Source organism: Pogoniulus pusillus, chromosome 6 (genome assembly GCF_015220805.1).
Source record: "Pogoniulus pusillus isolate bPogPus1 chromosome 6, bPogPus1.pri, whole genome shotgun sequence".
Classification (NCBI taxonomy): Eukaryota; Metazoa; Chordata; class Aves; order Piciformes; family Lybiidae; genus Pogoniulus; species Pogoniulus pusillus.
In genome coordinates this window covers 19806130-19828372 of record NC_087269.1, presented here as the reverse complement: position 1 = coordinate 19828372, position 22243 = coordinate 19806130, and the positions used below count along the sequence as shown (strand labels likewise).

The following is a 22243-nucleotide window of genomic DNA, read 5'->3' as shown; positions in this document are numbered from 1 at the left end:
AGGTGTGGTCTGACCAGTGCAGAGTACAGGGGCAGAATGACCTCCCTGCTCCTGCTGACCACACCAGATCACTGCACTCAGGTTTTAACACCCAGAGTCCCAGGGAATTTGCTTCTTCAGACTCTACCCCCTTGACATTGGTTGCTTAGCTCTGAGCATGGCATTTAGACTGCTTAGTAACTCTTGAGCATAACATTTGTGTCTGCTTACTCTGGAAGCTACTTCTTGGAATGAGCTTGTGGTTTGTACTATAACAATGGCTGTCTTTGATTCTTTGAGGGATTGGAGGCAGCCACCAGCAGCAGAAGGTTTTCAGGTCTTTTCCTCCAAATGGATTTACTGAGACTAGCTTAACTGTGCCTTGTCCCATGAAAATGAACAGAAGTAACATTTGGGTTGCAGTGGTGGCAGTGGAGTTACTAGAAAAACCTGTCCTCTTGAAGATTTCTTCACTGGACAGATGCACACATAAAAGACAAAGAAAAAAAGTCAAACAAGCAAATAAATAAACAAAATATATGCAAACATGGAGAACATGTTGTAAAAACAGTCCCAGAAGGAAATAGGCCTTCTGTTCCCAAATGTATCCTTTCTCAACTACACAACTATTTAGGTTGGTTTGGATTTCATTTCAGAGACCACACAGATCTGCTGCTTATAAAACTGCATAGATATTTAAAGAAAAAGAACTGCAGGAAAATGGAGGAGGAAAGATGTCAGCTTTTTATTAACTTGGACTGGACTTCATGGGAATATCATGTGGATGTACCTCAGGGGTCTTCACTTTTTAATCTCCATTCTTCCTGGTTATCCTTTGCAGAGGAATTGGGTGTAAGAAGCAAAGGGAAACTTAGCTTCCTTGAAGTGATCTGTGTATTCTTCTTTAGTGTGTTCATCTTGTCCTTTTCATTCTGACACATCTCCAGGCAGGAAGAGCACAAGTCTTTCTCTTGTACTAAGTAAAGAGTCTCTACACGTTTAATGGGATCATCTTGCACTTCTTCCTTTGAATCTGGGAAAGGATTTCTTTCTGCATTCAGTTTCTTGAGATTGGGGAGATTTTCCACACTCTTTGGGATGGTGGTCAAGGCATTATCAAAGAGACCTATCTCCTTGAGTTCCTTCAGAGCCCCAAGAGTAGTGGGAATACTGTCAAGACAGTTCAGGCCAAGGTTGAGAATACGCAAGTTCTTGAGAAGGCTCAAGTCTTCTGGCAGATTCTTGGTGGTCAACTTGTTGTTGCTAACATTCAGGTAGAAAAGCTTCTGAAGAGTACCAATTGCCTCAGGCAGCTCCTCAAGCTGATTACTATGCAGGTCTAGCCAGCGCAGATTTTGGAAGTTCTGGATGCTGCTTGGGATCTTTTTTAACATGTTTCTGCTCAAATCAAGTTCATCCACATCAGCCAGCTTCAGAATGCACTTGGGGAAGGTGGTGATCCCCATCTTGCTTAAGTCAAGACGAAGCCCTCCATCCAGAGATATCCTGATGGAATTTTTGGCCATTTTTAAGGTGATTTTCTTCCCTTTTTGACCTTTTGCTTTCCCCTTGGGCATCTCTCCAATGAAGGATAATCAGGCACACCAGACTGTGAACAAAGTGTGGGAACTCCAGTAAAGCCTTTAAAAATACAACAATGACATAGTTCTACATTAACATGCAACCATTGGACTCTTAAGAAGTCTTTTTTTTTTTTCCTTTTTAAGATCAGGAAGTTTTGACCCTAAAGCTGTAACTCTCAAAGCTCTTTCTGAAAGTGTTTTGAATAGGTGAAATTCTAATAATTCATATACAATCTTTCCAACTTTCCTACTGCTATTAGTCCATCTTAGCAGCAGGAGTAAAACCTTTTTTGATGTTCTGAAAAAGTTTTCTGACTATGTCCCTGTTTTTTTGCATCAGACATCATAATTTTGTTGTCTTCACATGATGGTAGGTGGTTGCTTAGCTCAGTGACATACTGTGCATATCCTAAAATATTAAAGAGCAGTGGCATATAGCATGGTGCCTGTGTTTAGCCCACATCTGGGCCTAAACTACAACACTTGCTCTATCACCCCATGACTCCTCCCCAGCAGAGAAGAGGAATCAGGAAAGCAAAAGGTGGAAATTCAAGCTGCCCCTTATTGACCACTCAGCCAATGCTTGGTTCTGATGGGTGGGAGCCAAAGCACTGCTTAGGGAGGGCCTGACCCAGAGGTGGCACCTGGTGGGCACAACCCAAGCTTAAGCACCAAGGTCAGAAAGAGTTGGCAGCGGCATGTTGCCCAGGGAAGCCAAGCCTCCTGGAGGCACTTAGTGCCAGGAGTTAGTTAATCAGAAGGCTTAGGTGATAGGTTGGACTCGATGATCTCAGAGGTCTTTTCCAACCTGGCTAATTCTGTGATCCTGTGATTATTTTACTGCATTGTAACACTTATTCTGCATTACAGTGTGAAATTACAAGTGGGAAAAATCTGCTGTCTTTTGTCCCTAGATACTGATTTGAACTCAGCATGTACTTAAACTGAATTAAATGTTGTTATTCATCATATGTTTGAATACCTGAGCATATGTATTTACTGTACGTCTCAATCTTGTCCTTAGGGACTGCACTAAAAGACCCTACCTGACCAATAGGTTGCCTTCTTCTACAGGCCTGGCATCTGTTGGCAGGTTGATTAAGCATCCTACGTAATGGGCTTCAGATTTAGGATATGGATTCTGTTAAAGCAAACGATTAGGAGTTTTAATCAGGACCTCAGAAACATAGTGGACTTCCAGATTTGTGAGAACTGCTTGCAGTTCATACATCACTTGTAGGGTAGGCTGCAACAGGGGGTGCTTCTCAGTGTGGTTTAATGATGTATCAAAGCAGGCCTTTCTCTTGTGCTCTCAAGGGCACTCTGGTTACTCAATCTCACATGGGATAGACAGACTCTTACTGCAAAGGTGCACTGCTCTCAAAAAATGTATGTAGGTCTTCTAGTGACTTTTCACTTGTATGATGCCCCACATGTGCTATGTGCTTTGTTTAATTGAGGTCTGCATGAATAATAGTCTGCTGTAGTCTCAGGTTTGAACTCTCTCTCTAATTGAAGGTCATGAAACACAGATGCTAATTATGCCTAGTGACAAAGGAAATAGGCTGATTCCCTGGAAATGGATGACAATGTCCTTCTCAGCCAGAGTGCAGAGAAGAGCATGGGTTACAGCTGGCTAATCTCAGGATGGTCTGGGTGCTCTGGCATTTAATTGTGAAGAGCCAAACCGCAGCTTTGATGAATGATTGTTTGGGACAAAATATGGATTTGTCTACAATACATTTCCCCATTAGAAAGGCTTCATTACAAACCCTTCAGGCTTTTTGGCTACTCATTAATCATGTGCAAATACATGAAGGGGGAGATCAGGCTACAACTAAGACATTTCAGCTACTTTTCAATTACATGCCATAGCCAAAAATAATGCAAAAGCAAAAGGGATCTCTGCCAGTTACAACCCACCCCAGGAGCTCTGTAAGGAGGCAAATGCTTTAGGAAATCTTGGAATCAGCACAGTGGAGACAATCTAGCCATGAAGGAATGTTCCAAAATTAAATATTCATTATTTTATTTAAAAATATTTAAATGCAGCAAATATTTCTGTGTCTGTCACTCACAGATTTCTGTCACTGATCAACACTTACGGGGGTATAATTGCCATTATATGTGAAGCCTCTCGCTCTGCTCTAACCTCACAGTTCCCTAGGGGCAATAGCAATGCTATTCTTTCCATAGGATAGACTGGCAACAGAAGCAAAGTATTCTACAGTGGAAAATTGAGCAGTTTTCCTATTTTTCATAGAATCATAGAATGCCCTATGCTGGAAGAGACCTCAGAGACCATACAATCCAACCCCCCTGCCATAGGCAGGGACACATCTCAGCTAGACCAGGTTACTCAAGGCTCCCATCAAAACTGGCCTTGAGCATCTCCAGGGAGGGGGCATATTTAATCTCTTTGGATCTTAAATAATTTGCCCAGAAGAGAGTGGGAAGTTCTGGAGATCAAACTAGTAGCTGTTTTAATCACAATTCACTCATTTTAAGGTTTTGATGCAATCTTGTTGGCAATTCTGTGAAAATAAAGTTCAGCTGCATGGGAAATGTCAGAGCCCTGCTGCTGGTACAGGACATTCCAAGTCCCTTATTGGTGCACAGAGAGTGGCTACCATGCTTCACAAAAAGATCTGTGAGGCAATTTCTTTCCGCTTTGGCAGGATGAAAAGAGATTTCCTACCTCTCGCAATTGGTGTTAACCTGGTGAGTTTTCAATCCAGCTCTCTCTTTGTTTGAATTGTATGTTGGACAAGTTGACCAGAACTTGGCCAAAGCATTCAATGAATTTTAATGATTGACAATTTCAGCCAAGTGGACCCCTAAAAAAACCTGAAAAGTACTCTTTTTTTTTTTTTTCTGAATCCAAGATGATCATTTCTTTCAAAATTAATTTCAAAACACCTTTAAACTTTCACAAAGATAAAATTTTGTCCAGTTCCAGACATATTTTTCTATTACTTTTAGTTTACCAGCCAAAGGAGAAACGCTGGTCCAAAGCGCTCTCTTTCCTCCCAGACACCAGCTAGCCAGAGCGCAGCCTGCTGTGCAGCTGCCTGGCAGCGCTGTTTGCCAGCGCCGATGTGCCTCTGCGCTGTGCGCGCCTGGCAGCACTAGAGGGAGCCTGGTGTACGAGGTTGGCTTGTCAGGCGCAGCAGCAGAATTCACCCTTTTGAGTTTTGAGTGCTTCACCGTCAACAGCCCTTGCCAACTTGTTAAAAAGTTTGAACACGGACCTTTCAGCTTTTTAAGCAGTCCAAATGGACAGATCAGTGTAATTTTCCTGAAGGCAGATCTTTTTTTGTTGTGATGCACTGGATAATCCCCAGTCATAGAATCACAGAATCAGCCAGGTTGGAAGAGACCTCCAAGAACATCCAGTCCAACCTAGCACCCAGCCCTACCCAGTCAACTAGACCATGGCACTAAGTGCCTCATCCACTCTTTTCTTGAACACCTCCAGGGACGATGACTCCACCACCTCCCTGGGCAGCCCATTCCAATGCCAATCACTCTCTCTGGGAAGAACTTCCTCCTAACATCCAGCCTAGACCTCCCCTGGCACAACTTGAGACTGTGTCCCCTTGTTCTATTGCTGGTTGTCTGGGAGAAGAGACCAACCCCCACCTGGCTACAGCCTCCCTTCAGGTAGTTGTAGACAGCAATGAGGTCAACCCTGAGCCTCCTCTTCTCCAGGCTAAACACCCCCAGCTCCCTCAGCCTCTCCTCATAGAGTTTGTGTTCCAGGCCCCTCACCAGCTTTATTGCCCTTCTCTGGACACTTTCCAGCACCTCAACATCTCTCTTGAATTGAGGGGCCCAGAACTGGACACAGTACTGAAGGTGTGGCCTGACCAGTGCTGAGTGCAGGGGCAGAATCACCTCCCTCGTTTTTTCTAAAATCAGACTATAGACCTCTAAGATGCACTGATCATGAAAACATGAATCCCTAGGAAGTGCTTACACTTTCCAAGGGCTATTTTCTTTGAGTTAAAAGTTGGAGTTGCTTTTCAAACATACAAAAAAAAAACAAAAGTGATTTAAAGTGATTTACAACCCCAGAGACAGGTGTCAGCATTAGAAGTCTGCAGAAACACCCCACCTCAGAACAACAACTTGAAAGGGGATGGATAGCTCTCTTGTCTCTGTGTGTTTCTAAACTGTCACTGTTTCACAGGTCTATAGATGGAGATAATGGAGCTTACTTAACCATGTCTTGTTTTCTTCAGCTCTGCATAAGAGAGCTGCTGTCCTGTAGCCACAGATATTAAATATTCAGGAATTGCAGGAGCTTTCCTTGATGTAAATGTTAATTATGCCTGTTCCATCTCATGCTTGCAGTGCATCTCATGGGATGGCAGAGGGAGAGGTATGTGTTCCCTTACTACCCAAGAAATGAAGATGATGTTCAAGAAAAGCCTGGATGAGGCACTTAGTGCCATGGTCTAGTTGACTGAATAGGGCTGGGTGCTAGGCTGGACTGGATGGTCTTGGAGGTCTCTTCCAACCTGGTTGATTCTATGATTCTAAACACTCTCATTTTCTCTAAACACTCACTCCACTGCAAGGTTCACCCTCTAAACTGCTGGCAAGCCTTTGTCCAAAGGTGGGAGTGCTGCATTTCTGTGTCTATAAGGTCTCACTTGACTGGAAAGCTCTTTCCCTTTTCACCCACAGTTGGTAAAATAAATGTTTTGTCTGGATTGGTTTGTGGTGCCATGTTGCTGGGAGCAGCAGGGAAGGAACAGAGCTTGAGCATCAGCATTAGGGTTTTTGTGTCTTTCTGAGGCAAGGAAGGATTGGAAATTACTCTTTATGTGCACCTAAGCACTTCCATAGGTCCCACTAATGACCAACTGTAGCTTAAACCAGTTCTAAGGAGATCCAGTCCTAGAAGAATACAGTTTTGGACCCTGATGATTCAGTCTCTTCTACTTTAATGTTTCTTCTTCCTTTGTCAGCACAGGGTTGTGAAGAGAAAAACAGGCCTCTGACTGTGACTGTTGGTGTTTCAGGACCTCCTGCTTTGTGATTCTGCCTTCTCTTTTCCCTCCTATATATTGCTGATTCCTACTTCACTGCATCCAAGGCTGCACAGATCAAGATCCTATCTTGAACCAGTCTATGAGAAAGTTTTCCTCTGTCTTTCTTCCTGGTAGTCTCTGTGTTACAAAGCTATGCATGCTCTGCACCTCTTTGGGAGCAAGAAGGCACTGAGGTAACATGTTCTAATTCACCCATGGAATAGCTCTGCAGAAACACTTTCATACAAATCTTAAAACCAGCATTTGCATAGAAATGATTTTGCATGAACCCCATCAGTTCCAGCTAGGGTAGGTTTTTATTTCACTGCTTATAAACCTGTTACCATTTCTTTGTTGTTGGATACAAACTGCTGTTGAAGAGAAATTAAGTCACTATCTTAAATGGATCTCTTGCTAATAAGCAGGTTTAGTCTAAATCCTGCTATGAGAAAATAGTAAGAGATTTTCTTCATTTGTTTTTCTAGATCACTTCAGAGCCACTGTGCTATCACAGCGCAAGGTCACTTATAAACCTAAGACCCATCAAGAATAAAATAAATAACTAAATAAATAGTTTCAGTGTAACAATTCTACCAGACTGCCCCCTGCATATGATCTTACCAGTTAGCAGCTATGAAGACTTAGAAGGTGAGGATGTCACAAGCAGATTGTTTTTTTTTTTTCCAGTAGTGTGGAATGAGCCTTAATGATCTGTGACTGTGCTGTTGTCCTCTGTCCACTCTTCTTTGAATTAGTCTTTCAGTCTGTAAATAAAGTCTTGAGCAGGGAGTACAGAACAATTTCCTTTCCACAGTCCTGCAAATTCTGAATCGTACTTCCTTGTTGGAAAATTGCAGCCCTTCAAGAAACTTGTGTATGTGAGTGTGCAGGAACAGAGGCAGGGAAGAAGAGTGGCAAAAAAGACTTCCCCAGGCCCATGGTCTTTCTATTCAATTCTTCCACAGTCTGAAAGCTTTTGTTCCTAAGCAACAGGAATGCTAAGTCCTTGGAGATCATTAGCATAATGCTTGGTTCCAACATGCAAGTTCAAGCTGAGGGAAAAGAACTGAATGGCATGCAGTGCTGGGAAATGTTAGATTCCAAATTATGCAGAAAGAAAAAGCATCTGGACCTCATTAAAAGCTGTTTGTCAGCTTCTAATATTGCCTTAACTGTCCATTTTCATAGTTCAACTATTTTGTTTTACTTGGCTGTAACTTGTGTGTCTGTGTGTGTTACAACTCATAACCTTTGTGATACCATCCTTAGCATGTGCCAAATCGAATAGACACAGGAGGGAAGGCTCATGAAGTACTGCAGCAGAGAGGATAAGAGCTCCAGTTTACATTCATCTATCTGTGACTATAAAGTGCATTTGATACAACAGTTCCCCTTTTCTAGCACATAAATTTACTGATTGAGGCTACTAAGCTCAAGCTTTTCGTATCTGGTTGCAGTGATTCGAATTTACTATCTGAAAAAAAGAAACTCTCTGGAAAAAAGAAAGCTATTGAAGATAAATAGCTGTGTGCTTTGTTCACAGGAGATGCAACACTGAGGTCCCTCTCTTGCTGATCGGGGATCCAGGATATTATTGGCCTGATTCTATGATTCTATAAAAGAACTCACAATGTAGATGTGCTTCCTTGATTCCAGGGTTGGAGACTGCATTCTGCATATTTCAATAAATTAATTGAATTTACTTGATGTTTATCTTCATGACCTGAATTGTGGCTGGATGCAGCATTTCTGTAGTGGAAATGTCTGATTTCAGACTGCAAAAACACATGGTGCAAACAGTGTTCTGTATGTGAGAGAAATTCCTTTCACACTCCTTCACCCTTTCAAAGACATCCTACTTCAGGGAGCTCCACTTTTAATATTGTACATATTCATAAATTTTGCTTTGTATATCTATTTTTTTTTAGCACAGAGTAAGACTACCCAGAGGATGACATGAACTGGTACAATCAAACAAGGAGGATGCTGTGCTTTTATTCTAAAGTAAACTAACCTAACACTTTTTTTGAGTTTGAAAGAAACTGTGATGGTTTGGGTGTTACCCACTGTTGTGGAGGCAGGAATTAATGTGTGGCCGAGTTGGGAATTTATACAAAAATAGTTATTTTATTTTCCCAAAAACCCACCCCCAAAACTATATATACAAAGATTAATTTTGTTTAATTAGCAGATTCAGTCGCATGAGAACTACCTACAGGGATACCATCGATAATCTGACTATTTTGGAAGTCAGAAGTTGGAAAAGGCTTTAGCTATTAATTAATAGCGGTTTTCTTACGAATAAAGTTAAGCTGAGCCAAATAATTAACTCACAGTCAGGCTGACTTGCTCGCAGTCTGTCTCTCTTTCTCGCTCCCTTTTCAGCGGCTGTAGGTGGACCATTAAGAGTTAAGAGGTATTCAGCTCTTATAAAGGTGTCAATGGGGAGGCCGTTCCTTTGAAGATCTCTCTGCAGCCAAGGCGAGGGGAGAGTGTGTGAGCTCAGGCAGACCCGTATGTCCAGGCACAGGCAAACTCCAAGGCAGGAACCCCCAAAGGCAGGAAGACCCCAATATTTATAACCTTCGCTAGACAAAGGGCAGAGTTACCACACCTTAGGCACGAAAGCGCACGGCCAATCCCAGCCTGGCTCCAGCATGGGAACTCACGGGGCAGTCCTCATGTGGGCCAGACCCCTGTGCTCACCCCCTTCATGGCAGCAGGGCAGGCGAGGGGGGAGGGAAACCAGGCAGCTTTCCCTCTTCCCCCCAAAGTCCAGGCAGGAGAGGAATTAAGGGTACAGGACTCCCACCCTCCCACACTTTGTAAATCACCCAGACTAGACTCAGCCAGCTCTGAAAGTTGAATGAAGCTTATTATTTACAGCTTAGCACAATATACAAGCAGATATTTACAGTATATACAGTTATATACAGAAATATACAAGGTAAAAAGGTAATACAGAAACACAGCTCCCCTCCCAGAAACCTGAGTCCCCAGGAGGGGCTCCAAACAACCCTTCTACCTTCTCCCACCCCTCTCTACCTTATCCCAGATGTTGCCTTGTGCCCGAGGAGAAATGGAGGGTTGGCCAGGGGGGTTAGGAAGCAAGTGGATTTATCAGGCTGGGCTAGAGAGAGAGATATGCAGCTCAAAGCCCAGACAGTGACCAAATATCTTGTCTATATCTACATTCTTGTTCTTATACCTCTCAGCAAGCCTGAGAGTAGACATCACCATCGTTTCTCTTTCACAGCCTGTAATCTCATTCTTCTCACCAAAACATTTTAGCTAGCTTCAAACTAGCACAATCCACCCATGTCTATTTCACTCAGAGTATTGCTGAGAACTATCTGATCTAAACCAATATTTATACTAATGAATATTACAAGTTCAGTTCACACTTCATTCCAGCTATCTCAGATGTAGGTGGTTCAAAATCTCAGAAAACAGCAGTTTGCCTCCTCACAGATGAGACGAGAACAGGGACTCCCAGGTGACGTTGGGTTCATGCTCATGTACTGTAGATTCTTTCGTAGATTCTTTCATTGGTTGCCGATGGTACCTAGAACAGAAAACTCCTAACAGCTTATATTATACACTCTGAATTTAAGCTCTCTCAACTGAAGTTAGATTTCTCTGTGTAATACACTGGATTTCACCACTCTCTTGCATTACCCAGCAGGTATGACCAGGACCTTCAGCAGACACCACCCCTTGGACAGGTTTCCCTTCACCTGAAGGAGAAAATACCCAAACAGTTTTCCCTAACAGATTCTTTTCACGTACAACAGGAACTTTATCACCGTCTACTGTTTGGACTAAATCTGATTGTGCAGGTCCTGCTCTGTTTGCTGAACCTCTACTATTTACCAACCAGATTGCTATTGTTTTCCAGGAAAAGCTGATATTTCTTTTGATGTTGTCTTTCCTCTTTTAATAGTAAGGTTTACCTAGGTTGTTGCTTATTAGGAAGAGGGTTTTCCTTACAATATTTTTTGTAATTGCAAGGATTCTTTAAGGAAAGAGGTTTTAGGAGAGCCTTGCTGCTGCTTTGCAAACATAAGAAGTATGGAAGCTGGAAGACAAAAAGAAAATGGCAGCAGTTTTATGAAGTCTAAGAACCCATTAAGTTTATTGGAATTTTAGTATTAACTTCAGTGAGGGCAACATCTTACCCTTTCAGATTATCTCATCTGCTATGAATTTCCAAATAGGTTGGAGATCCACCTGTCTCTAGCAAATGGAAAGTACTGACTATCAAAGAAGTGAGATCATAGTCTGATGTTAATGGAAGAGGGATTAATAAATCACTTATGTATCATGTAGCCAAAGGTGGATCATCATTAGTACACATCATGCCTAGATTCTGCTGTGGCTAGTGCCCTACAAATGTCTTATAGATTTAAATATAGATAGTTGCATTGGTACTTCACATAACTTCACCCCCTCCTGATGTTTAGTTACATACATTTATAAAGCACTTCTGCTTCTTTTTCAACCCATCTTTTGATTATTTATTTATTTTTAAATGCATTTACTGTGGTTGGATAGCTGTAGTTGATCTACTTTGAGCTTTTGCTGTGCTGGCTAGAGAGGTGCTGGCTAGAGGAATGCTGATTGATTACTAAGGAGAAGGAATAGGCTTGAACTGCCTGTAATGCGATTCATGTTCTGAGCCCCTGCAAGTTGCACAATTCCTGATCTCTGAGGACTTGGCATCCTGCCTGTTCCCCTGAGAGCCAGAGGGATGGCACTACATTTAGTCTTGCATATTTTCATGACGTGGTGAACTCACTGACCTCTTTGAGTTACACAGCGGTCTCCAGAGTCAGCAGAGAGGACTGCTTTGACACATGTAGAGGCCCTGTTAGCTGTTTAAGGCTTATGACAGGCAGAGCAAGAGTTTCATGAGAGGGTCATGGCAACCACTAGTCAACACCTGTAGTGTATATACACATAACGCAGACTGGCCCAGTTTAGTCCTGTGTATAATGTTTAATTATGCTCCCATTTTAAATGTTGGAGGACTCTCAGGTTGAGCAGGTTCGTACATCACATAATCTCCCACTTTCCAACCCAGCCATAAATCCAAAATAAACCTGTGCAATTTTAGTGAGTGAGTCTGCCTCTGTGGAAAGGGAAGAACCTAACTTGATCCCTCTGTGACAAGCAACCTTAGACAACCACACTTCAAACAATGTCAGAAATCCTGATCCTCTCTCTGAGTTCCAAATATCTGTTGGAGACCAGTGAGGCAAAGATCTGTGTAACCTACACATAGTGTGAGAGGTCTGACTTGTAAAGGGTAAGTGTGCATCGTAACTGTTTTCCACTTTAGAATTCCTACATTATTGAGCCACATATTACCGAACCTGGGGATACGAAGTGACGTAACTCCTGGAGTCAGTGGATTATTTCTTGTTTACATTATGTAAGTCAGAACACCATACAATCTGTTAATTTTTTTTAGACAGAGAGTGAAGCTCCTATTTCCCCATATCAGATATGAGATACACTGTTTTGTGTTACCTGGTTTCTACAAACGTAGCTTGTCATGATTAGGTTTCATATGCTTAGCAGGAGAACTAAGCAAAGCTTAGGCATTGTAGACTGTATGTTAGAATTGGTCCTGGGTTTCATACTTTTTTTCATGGAAAAGACTATTGCTTAGGGTATGCAAAATCTTTCCCTCAGATACATGCTTTTCTCTGAAAAGAGTGCCAAAGCAAAGAGCAAAGCATGTTGAGTAAACCGTAGTGGTTTGCCTTTATGTGCACTATTAACTGGTCCAGGAGTGAACAGGCATTAAAATAATGATTCATACTTGTGAGAGGTAATTTAGAAGAATTTACTACTACTTTCTGATCATAGACCATTCCAGAGTTTGAAGCTACCTTAAGCCTAGCTTTGTGAATTTCTAGTGTGATCCAATAGAGAGCACAAGAGTGCAGATAACCAGCTAGTTATTCCTGTTGCAGTTTTATAATCTGTGGCTGTAGTGATTCCCTTGCTCTTCAGGAAGTTTGTAGCCTTGTCTCTGGAACAGCACTTCAGGATTAAAGTTGTATTCTTAAAGGGACAAGCATCTCCTACTTCAGTTACAGCATATCATACTGGTAACCTTGCTTACTTTGGCAGATCCAAAGTTTCTTTAATCCAAAGGCTGTTGCCTGTCTTAGCTTGATCTCTAAGAAGCGATAAAGGCAAGTCCATGGCCTTCAGATGCTGACACAACTTCTAGATCAGTATAAATGAAGTGTGACTTGCTTGCTCAGAATCATTGATCTTTTCACGCGTTCAAGTGAATCCCCTTGTTTAGAATCCATCTTCAGCTGGTTTGGGCTTTATTTAAAGTTTCAATTAAAAGTTGCACTTTGTGAACAAAGTAAGTGGAAAAACTATTTATTAATTTAAAAAAAAATTAAATGACAACCCACTTTTTTAAGAATTAGCTTAGTTTCAAAGTGTGTTGTGCAAAAATCTTTGTGTATCTTTGATATGGAGACTGGGACACTTGTCAAGATGCAGTTTTCAGAATGCTTCAGAAAACCTTGAGCCTTTGAGGATAAGACTTCAGAATAGAAACAGACAGTCTTAATGGTACCTGTCACTAGCACTCTAACTCTACAATGGGATGAAATTTGGAGCACTGACTGAATAGCACTGTGGCTTAGCTCAAAACAGCTGAGGAGATTGCTGTCCCCAGCCATTCATCTGCCTCTGCTGCAAGGGCATCTTCTATGCCTGAGTCAGCTTCTGAATTCCTGCAGCTTATCATGTGGCATCACTGCTGTAGTTTTTGAAGGTATCTTAAGGCAAGCATAATCCATTCTTAGCACCACCACCATCATACTTCCTTCTCTATTCTTTATTAAATGTAATAATTCAAGTAGCACTTCATTCAGGATTGGACTGGTAAGTAGCTTAGGGACACTCAACTTATTATGGGAAGAGTGACTGACAGTGACAAATTCATAAGCTCTCTGAATCATAGAATGCTCTGGGTTGGAAGGAACCTCCAAAAGTCATCTAGTCCAACTCCCTGAAGCTAGGCCACTACTGTTCATCCGACAATGCCTGCCTTCTTCATGAAAGCAGTAATCAAATTTGTATTGTGCAGCACTAACCTTACTGGTGACACTGATTTTTGGAGTCAAAGAGGAAACCTCAACACTCTTCTAGACTTGGTGTTCTCTTGTTTCTGTGGGATCAGAGCAGGGGGCACAGGGTGCACAGATGTTGTTGTGCTGACTCTCTTACTGTTCTGAAGCAGATTATATCAATGTTTGTTCCATACAGGAAACACTCAGGAGGAGAAAAGACAATGCTCCAGAAGTGGCAGGTGAGCTAAATCTTGTCTGCACATGAATTTCAGAAGCTTTTTGTGTGTTTGCACACAGGTACATATTTATGTGTGTACTTACAGACCTAAGCCGTTCTCTTGCTGCTGGAGGTGAGATTATTGGCAAGAGGAGCTGAGTATTTGCACCTGGTTACTTCAGAGGTTTTCCTCCTCCAGCTGTGAAGCATATGGTACTGCTGTCTGGCAGACTGTGATTTTATGCACAGTTTTAAACTGAGGCCAAAAAGAATTGCCTAGTTGAATGATTGTTCAGAGATTATCTGTACATCTAAATCAATGCACCTCTTGTTTTCCCAGATGTTTTGCTGAGCTGTGAGATTCGTTTATTTTCCTGTACCTCTGATTTTGATGACCCAAGACATTGGAGAAATCTATACCTTCATGTAGCACTTTGTGCAGGCTTTCTGTACAGGCAGTTGTCCAGGATTTTCCAATATACAAATTGCATGCATTTGGGCTCGCTTTTAAATTGGGAAGAAATGCTCTGTGGCGCAAGTAAAGCATAAAAGCACTGTGTGATAATACACAAATGCAAATAGTCTGCCTGAAGAAGAGATAGAATGAAGACAGATTCTGGTGAATGTATTCTTGTATAAGAGAAATTGAGCTTATCTGAAAGGCAATGGATGACTGATTACACTATTTATAATTCCTGTCCTGGCTGACCTGGGAACCACAGGATTTTGAGGGTGTCTTTGTGATACGGTTTTGAGGGATGGAGTTGGGGATTTCAATGCTTGCTTCCTTTCCCTGGCAGAAGAGGGAGATCAGCAACTTTGATTACCTGATGTATCTGAACACACTGGCTGGCCGCAGCTACAACGACTACATGCAATATCCTGTGTTTCCATGGGTCCTTGCTGACTATCTCTCCAAGGTCAGTGTTTGATGCATCACTCTGTACTTTCTATGATAGCAACCACACAAAAGTTTGTTGAATGATGCCACAGAAGCAGCAGAGTTAAAAAAATTGAGATAGTTAATTTGAAATGTACTGATTCTTTATAGATTAGCCTTATGTTCAAATCAGCATGCTGAGGATCACGTTATGTCTCAGAAAGGTAGATGAATGTCTGTTGAATATATATCTAGTTAAAGGCAGGCTGCATCAGCTTGGCAGACAGGCAGGAACAGGCTTCTGTGACATGGGGATTTGAACACAAATGCCTTGAGAGCAATTTGCAACCTGCCAAGTCCCATATTTGTGAAACTCCTTGTACAGTGGCATATACTACTACTCTTTCCAAGTCTTATTGCAGTTCAGAAGATGTTTTAGTACTGAAGCTGTGATCTTCTGTGGATGAAACTTCCAGCACAGACTTGCTGCTATGCAATGTCACTGAGCTAGTCATGACATCTAAGACTCAGTGATCCAAAAAAATCTACATCTTTGCTGGTTTTGATTTTCAGACTCTAAACCTTACTAATCCTCATACATTTCGGGACCTGTCAAAGCCCATGGGTGCGCAGACTGTGGGGAGGAAACGCAAGTTTATCCAGCGCTACAATGAGGTGGAGAAGAGTGAGGGTGAGTGTTTCAGAAGACTAATAGACAGAAGAGGCTTGAGTCCCCTCAGGCCTTTGGGAGTGCTGTTAAGTCCCTTGAAAAAAGTCATCCAAGGACTTTCCAGAGTTGTGGCTAAGGGAAACACCATGACAAAAAGATATCACATCTGGATAAAATCTCGTTGAAGACTCAAAGGAAATTGTTCCTGCAAACACTGCTTTATGTGCCTTGTACTGCTCAGTTCTATGCTTTTCATTCCAGTAGAAGAGATGCTACAGCAAAATGCTGCACTGTTAGCTAAGCTGCACACATTAGCCTTGTTTGTTAGCCAAGCTACATGAAGACGACTGCTGCATCCTGCTTATCTAACAGCTCCTTTAGGAAAAGGAAATAGAATGTTGGAGGTGTTGACTTCAAGAACTTTTCTGGTACCAATGGGGAAAGGAATAATTTGGAAAGTTAAAGGCCTTATTCTTCAGAAAATGAAATGTGAAAGGCAAAGAAAAAAAAGGACATACAGAGATGTTAGTAACTTCACATTCAATGCAAATATGCAAGTTGTGCTTTTGCTCACAGATCTTTGACTACATCTGCTTTAAATACCTGCTTCCTGTTTAGTTATTTTGTGTTAAATGGATGATGGAATCTAATCTGTGTCCAATTTCCAGGAGACCTGTCAGCCCAGTGCCATTACTGTACTCACTATTCATCAGCAATTATAGTGGCATCTTACCTGGTCCGATTGCAGCCGTTTACTCAGACCTTCTGTTCTCTGCAGGTAAGGGGACATGATAGCTTCCCTCCTACACCTCATTATGAACTATGTAACACAGTTATAGTGGTTGTATAATGAAGGGAGATTAATTTGACAATTGCTGTGTACTCTGTGTGGACTCTGGGCTTGCCGAAGGCTCTGTGTTATGTCTGTTGAATGTGGTGAAAGCATCTTAATTGGAGCATGATTGATGTCTGATGATTTGGGTTTTTTTTTTTCCTATGAAGAAAGATTATTTAGTTTTGGTCCTGTGATGCAATTTCGTGAGAGCTGAGGCAAAATTGGTTGGACTTAATGATATCAGGGGTCTTTTCCAAAGAAGCAGTTCTATGATTCTGTATAAACACCTAGGCAATGTTTTACAACTTGTCTGAACAAAACCTTCTGACATTGAGGCAGATGCGTCATTCATGGTACATACTGTAAGTCCAAGTACCCACACAGTAATGCAGTTACAGGCAAGCACTTGGAGCCAGCTGTAGTGGCATAAAGAGCTCTACCAGGCCAGAGGAGGATGCACAGGCTCTGGTGACTGGGACAAAAAAAAGAGGGTGCATCACCTTTGGAAAGAGGGGGAGGTAACTCAGGAAAAGTTTAAGGATGTTGCTAGGTCATGTGGGAAGAAAATTAGAGAGGCAAAATGCCCAGTTAGAATTTACACTGGTCACTTCTGTGAATGATAATAAAAAAATGGGTTTTTAGCTATATTAATGGGGAAAAAAAAAAAAAGAGAGAGGCAAGGACAACCTCCATGGACACGGAGGCAAACATAGTAACTAGAGACGAGGAAAAGGCAGAGGTACATAATGTCTTCTTTGCTTTAATTTTCAATAGTCAGACAGGTTCTCTTACCTCTCCCAGCTGGTCAGCATACAGGGCTACCAAATTTCCTGACTGCTCTGTTCAGCTGGCAGCTTGTGATGCACAAGCACAGACACTTGGGCTGTAGCCAACAGTTGTTGTCCTTATTTCTGTAACATGTGTTGTGTTTACAGCAGGGTCTACCAGTAGGACAGGTCCTCAAAGGCATATGTTTTTAAGGAGTATTTGCTGAAATCCATCTGTCCTTATGGATTAATGTAAGGGACATAACTAGGCCATAATATTCCCAATATTCCACGGTCAGACTGCTGGATGTATGGTGAGGACAGATCATGCCTCCTGCAGATTTCCAAGTGCTCTGCTGTTGTGCTGCTTTGTTGTTTTTCTTCTTTTAATGAACTAACACAAGTAAAGTGCTGTGCTAATTAAGTACTAAGCCCTGTGATATTGGCTGTTATCAGCAGTAGCTGATGGCTTAGTAAACCACCTGAGGCAATGGTTACCATTGCACTCTGTGAGCCATATGTCAGCTGCAGTCATGAATGACTGCGGAACTGTTATTTCTTCTTGTAAACACAAAAACGCTGCTGTATCTCACTGGCACACTTTTCATGTGTAACAAGTTCCCAGTCTGAGTAGCTGCTCTGTGGCTCTGTTTATGTATGATTAGGTGGTAACTAGCATTTTTGTGAGGGTAATTATCTTCAAAGGCTGCTGAGATCTGAAGCAGTCTGAAATTTGTTGGGATGTGAATCCACTGAAACTGCTGAACATATTCCATTCTCATTTCTTTGCTCTTATGTTGCTGCATGTTCAGCTGAGATCATTGTTGTAATTTCCTCAGGTGACTGGACTTACAGTGGGTTAGGAATTGCTAACTGTGAGATACAGTCAGGTAAACAGCAGACCTGTGAACTGCATGATCAAGTTAGGAGCAGGTTGGAAAAGGAGTACTTCAAACTTAAGACCTTTGAAATGTGCTGAGCTGGAAGCTGTGAAAGCTTCTCAGCATCTTAAAAAGTGGAAACGCTATGCTTGTAACTGCAAACTGCCAGTCTGAATGCACATGACAAGGAAAAGAAACAACTTAGGTGCACCCTAATGTTGGTGTAATATCCTGCTTCTCAAGTGAAAGGATTGATTTGTACCTTACCACAGTAAGTGGCAGTGAGAAAGCATTGTCTCTACTAAGGGAACTGTACAGGAGTTTACAGAATCTCATTATTTCACATTTTACCTAAGTGTACTGAGGTCTGACCCTGGGAAGAGGTATGTATGTGCTTTGCATATTGTATGTGCTTTGCATATTGTATGTGCTTTGCATATTGTATGTGCTTTGCATATTGTATTGGAATGGATGAAATCCTGGCTCATTAAGTAGAAACTGGATGGTATGTTCCACTTCACCTTAGTCAAGTCTGCAGGTAATTATTTCTTAGCATCTCTGGACCTGTGGTGACTCCTTGCATCTTCATAAGCATATTTTGGAAACACTTTGAGTTTCAAGCACAACCAAGGGTCAGTGCTGCTTAGTTTTATAAACATGGGAAGTTCAAACTTCTTTTTGAAAATCACCTTGACTAGCTGTTGTGTGTGTCCTACTGAACTGTAGTATTGATAAGCATATTTTCCCAATATTCCTGATGAATCATAGAATCAACAAGGTTGGAAAAGACTTCCAAGATCATCCAGTCCAACCTAGCACCCAGCCCTACCCAGTCAACTAGACCATGGCACTAAGTGCCTCATCCAGTCTTTTCTTGAACACCTCCAGGGACGGTGCCTCCACCACCTCCCTGGGCAGCCCATTCCAATGGGAAATCACTCTCTCTGTGAAGAACTTCCTCCTAACATCCAGCCTATGCTGAAAGGAAACAAAGCAGGCTTACTGTCTCTAGCTATATAAAACCCACAAGAGTTTATGTCAACTTTCAACCTAAAGGGATAAAGCAATTCATGATTCTCTTTTTCCCTTTCAGCGCATTTTTTGCATTCATAGGGAGCAAAAACTCATTAATTCTGATATAAATATATGCAAATAAATTTATTAATATAGGAAATGGGAAAATCAGTTATTGCTTCCTTTATAAATAATACAGGCTTAAGTTTTAAAGATATTACTTTTCCCTAAAATGAATTAGACAGCGAGAGGAAAAATCACATTTTTTGGTGGTGGTAATATCTTTAACCAGATTTGTCGCGCTAACAGTATTTCCTATGTATATATTATTTTTATTTAATACAGGTAATCTTTTTATTACAAATCATATTGTTTCTCAGGAGATTACCATCAGCTCTAATAAAAGCTGCAAAAAAAGATGAAAAAGCATCAATCACCACCAGACACACCACGCTGTGTGCAGATTAAATATACAAAGGCCTTTAATATGCTTCAATGAGATACTTGTTAGCTATTGATTTATTTATATTCTTCCTTCTACTCTGTTTTAATTTCAATTTGAATTTGAGTCCAAGGGTCCCTGTCTAATAATGATCAAGAACAAGATGACCTTGTGCATCAGATTAACTCCAGCTAGGCTTACTGATGTGATTAGCCACTTTTTCACTCAGTCCCATGCATGGGTGTGGGAAGGCTTCAGTTGTCAACAGAGGGAAAACAAGGAGGTAAAGCAGAACTATGCTGTCCTTTAGAGATGAGACTGCACCGAAAGCACGGTCAAAATTCACATCAACAGAAACAAGGATGGGGTTGTTCCATCAGGAATACATGTTGGGTTTTGATGGGAATCCATCTCAAAAGAAAAGCAAGAAGACGTGGCTTCAGAACTTAGGGCTTACTGCCTTTTGAGTTTTGACATCTTATCCCTGAGGATAGTTTCTCCCTAAAAAAAAATAATAAAAAAAAAAAGATATGGCAGAAGTTATTTCTTGACTCATAGTTCCTCGACTTAGCAGAGTCTGTAGGTACTAAGGGGTTACATCATATGTGTGCAGGTACTCATGAGATCCAAAGGGAAGTAGTTCTTACTGTCAGAAAGCAATATGGGAACTAAAGCCTTTCTTCCCATCTTTATGCTTTCTGTCCTTCCCATAAAGAATGAACAGTCCTGAAGGCTCCTGCCCACTGGGTCTTTCCTGTTTGCTTGGATCAGATAAATGCTACTTCAGTGGTGAACACACATACACACTCACTCTTCCTCAAAGGTTTCCTCAGGAGATTTTCACATATGATTGTTCACAACTGTTTGGGTCACAACTGAAGCGCAATATGGGAACTAAAGCCTTTCTTCCCATCTTTATGCTTTCTCTCCTTCCCATAAAGAATGAACAGTCCTGAAGGCTCCTGCCCGCTGGGTCTTTCCTGTTTGCTTGGATCAGATAAATGCTACTTCAGTGGTAAACACACACACACACACTCACTCTTCCTCAAAGGTTTTCCTCAGGAGATTTTCACATATGATTGTTCACAACTGTTTGGGTCACAACTGAAGTGCAAACACTGAAGTTGTGTCCAATGTTGCAAATCACTTTGGGATGAAAGGAATTGATTGCCTTTAGAAGCATTAATAATGTGTACCCTGATATTCTTAAGCTGCCCAAGATCATTTCTGCTTTCCTCCATGTTACTGCAAACTATGCTAAGACTCCAAGCTTCACAGTAATCTCAACCTACATATCTGTAAATCTGAACTAAAACAATCCCAACTATAAAATCATAGTAAGCAGAACTGGGACCGATCTTTAGATATCACCTAATGAAGCATGTGATAGGGTGCTTATTGCAGAACTGGTTAAGATTCTGCATCTGCTTTTCATTTAACTGAATATTCACACTGCAGTCTTTTTGTCTGCCTTCATTTCACAGGGTGGGAATTTTGATGTTGCAGACAGGATGTTTCATAGCGTTAAGAGCACATGGGAATCGGCATCAAGGGACAACATGAGTGATGTCAGAGAACTCATCCCTGAATTCTTCTACTTGCCAGAGTTCCTAACCAATGCAAATAATTTTGAACTTGGTAAGTTCTAGAAGGGAATTCAGTTTACTGCTCCCCAGCGCCCTGTCAAGGGAAAAAGATCCAGATTATGTGTTGGGAGTTGGTCCCTGGACTATGCAGACTGTTGATGCTCTCTAGTATTAAGAGATCATTTTTTACTGAAATAAGACTACAGGAATACAAGCTTCTGAAATTTGAACTCTATCAGAACCACTGAATTTCCAGCTCAGAAAGCATTGTGCTTCCTATAAGTTACTGTGCAAAGGAGTTATACATTTTTTCAGTCAAAGGTAGATTTTGATATAAGCAGTCTAGTTACAGTATCACAGTATCACAGTATCACCAAGGTTGGAAAAGACCTCATAGATCATCAAGTCCAACCCTTTACCACAGAGCTCAAGGCTAGACCATGGCACCAAGTGCCACGTCCAACCTTGCCTGCCTTGAACAGCTCCAGGGACGGCGACTCCACCACCTCCCTGGGCAGCCCATTCCAGTGCCCAATGACTCTCTCAGTGAAGAACTTTATGAACAATATATTCATTCGTCTTCTGGTGATGTGATACTTGTTAAATGGTATTGGTGAAAGGTGGATTGTGTCTTTGGTTAAAGTTACCAAATATTCTCACTGTCATCTTGAAAGATTCTGTGCAAGTCACATGAATTAGCTATATTGTCCCTGTCTTCAAGCAGCACCACAAGCCTTTCTGAGCATACACTGCATCTGGATGTCTTTCCACATCAGTTAGCAGAGAGAATCCAGAAAAAGTAGTGTTCAGAAATAGCCGTAGTAGTCCTGATTCACTTCACTTTACAGGAAGGTCACATCATTTGCAATGCAATGATGCTTTCAGGAGTAGACACAGGTTGATTCACAGTTAAGGCAGAGGAGGCAAGATTCAAGGCAAGTTCAAGGCAAGATTGGACGTGGCACTTGGTGCCATGGTCTAGCCTTGAGCTCTGTGGTAAAGGGTTGGACTTGAAGATCTGTGAGGTCTCTTCCAACCCTGATGATACTGTGTGATACTGTGAGAAATACCTTAAGAATCACAGGATCACAGGATGCTAGGGGTTGGAAGGGACCCAAGGAGATCATCAAGTCCAACCGTCCTGCCAGAGCAGAACAGTACTATCTAACACAGATCACAGAGGAACACATCCAGACAGGCCTTGAAAGTCTCCAGAGAAGGAGAGCTCTCTGGGGAGCCTGTTC

The 22243-nt window shown here is 41.7% G+C and overlaps 2 protein-coding genes across 4 annotated transcripts in view; one reads left to right on the top strand and one right to left on the bottom strand.

Moving 5' to 3' along the window:
* The window catches only part of WDFY4 (WDFY family member 4), a 193594-nt gene that overhangs the window by 147271 nt on the left and 24080 nt on the right, over positions 1 to 22243 (top strand). For both annotated transcript variants that reach the window (XM_064144766.1, XM_064144765.1), the window contains 5 exons: positions 13904 to 13946; positions 14725 to 14844; positions 15378 to 15495; positions 16143 to 16252; positions 20898 to 21051. In XM_064144766.1, the coding sequence (XP_064000836.1) occupies positions 13904 to 13946; positions 14725 to 14844; positions 15378 to 15495; positions 16143 to 16252; positions 20898 to 21051 (545 nt within the window). The remainder of the gene's footprint in view (positions 1 to 13903; positions 13947 to 14724; positions 14845 to 15377; positions 15496 to 16142; positions 16253 to 20897; positions 21052 to 22243) is intronic.
* Positions 703 to 7521, bottom strand: LRRC18 (leucine rich repeat containing 18). 2 transcript variants are annotated; one of them, XM_064144767.1, is made up of 2 exons: positions 7223 to 7521; positions 703 to 1620 (listed from the first exon to the last, which is right to left on the bottom strand). In XM_064144767.1, the coding sequence occupies exon 2, from the start codon at positions 1554 to 1556 to the stop codon at positions 771 to 773; it is 786 nt and encodes a 261-aa protein (XP_064000837.1). In that variant the 5' UTR covers positions 1557 to 1620; positions 7223 to 7521; the 3' UTR covers positions 703 to 770. The 2 variants fall into 2 exon arrangements, with proteins under 2 accessions (XP_064000837.1, XP_064000839.1); XM_064144769.1 differs by having other exon boundaries at positions 703 to 1588.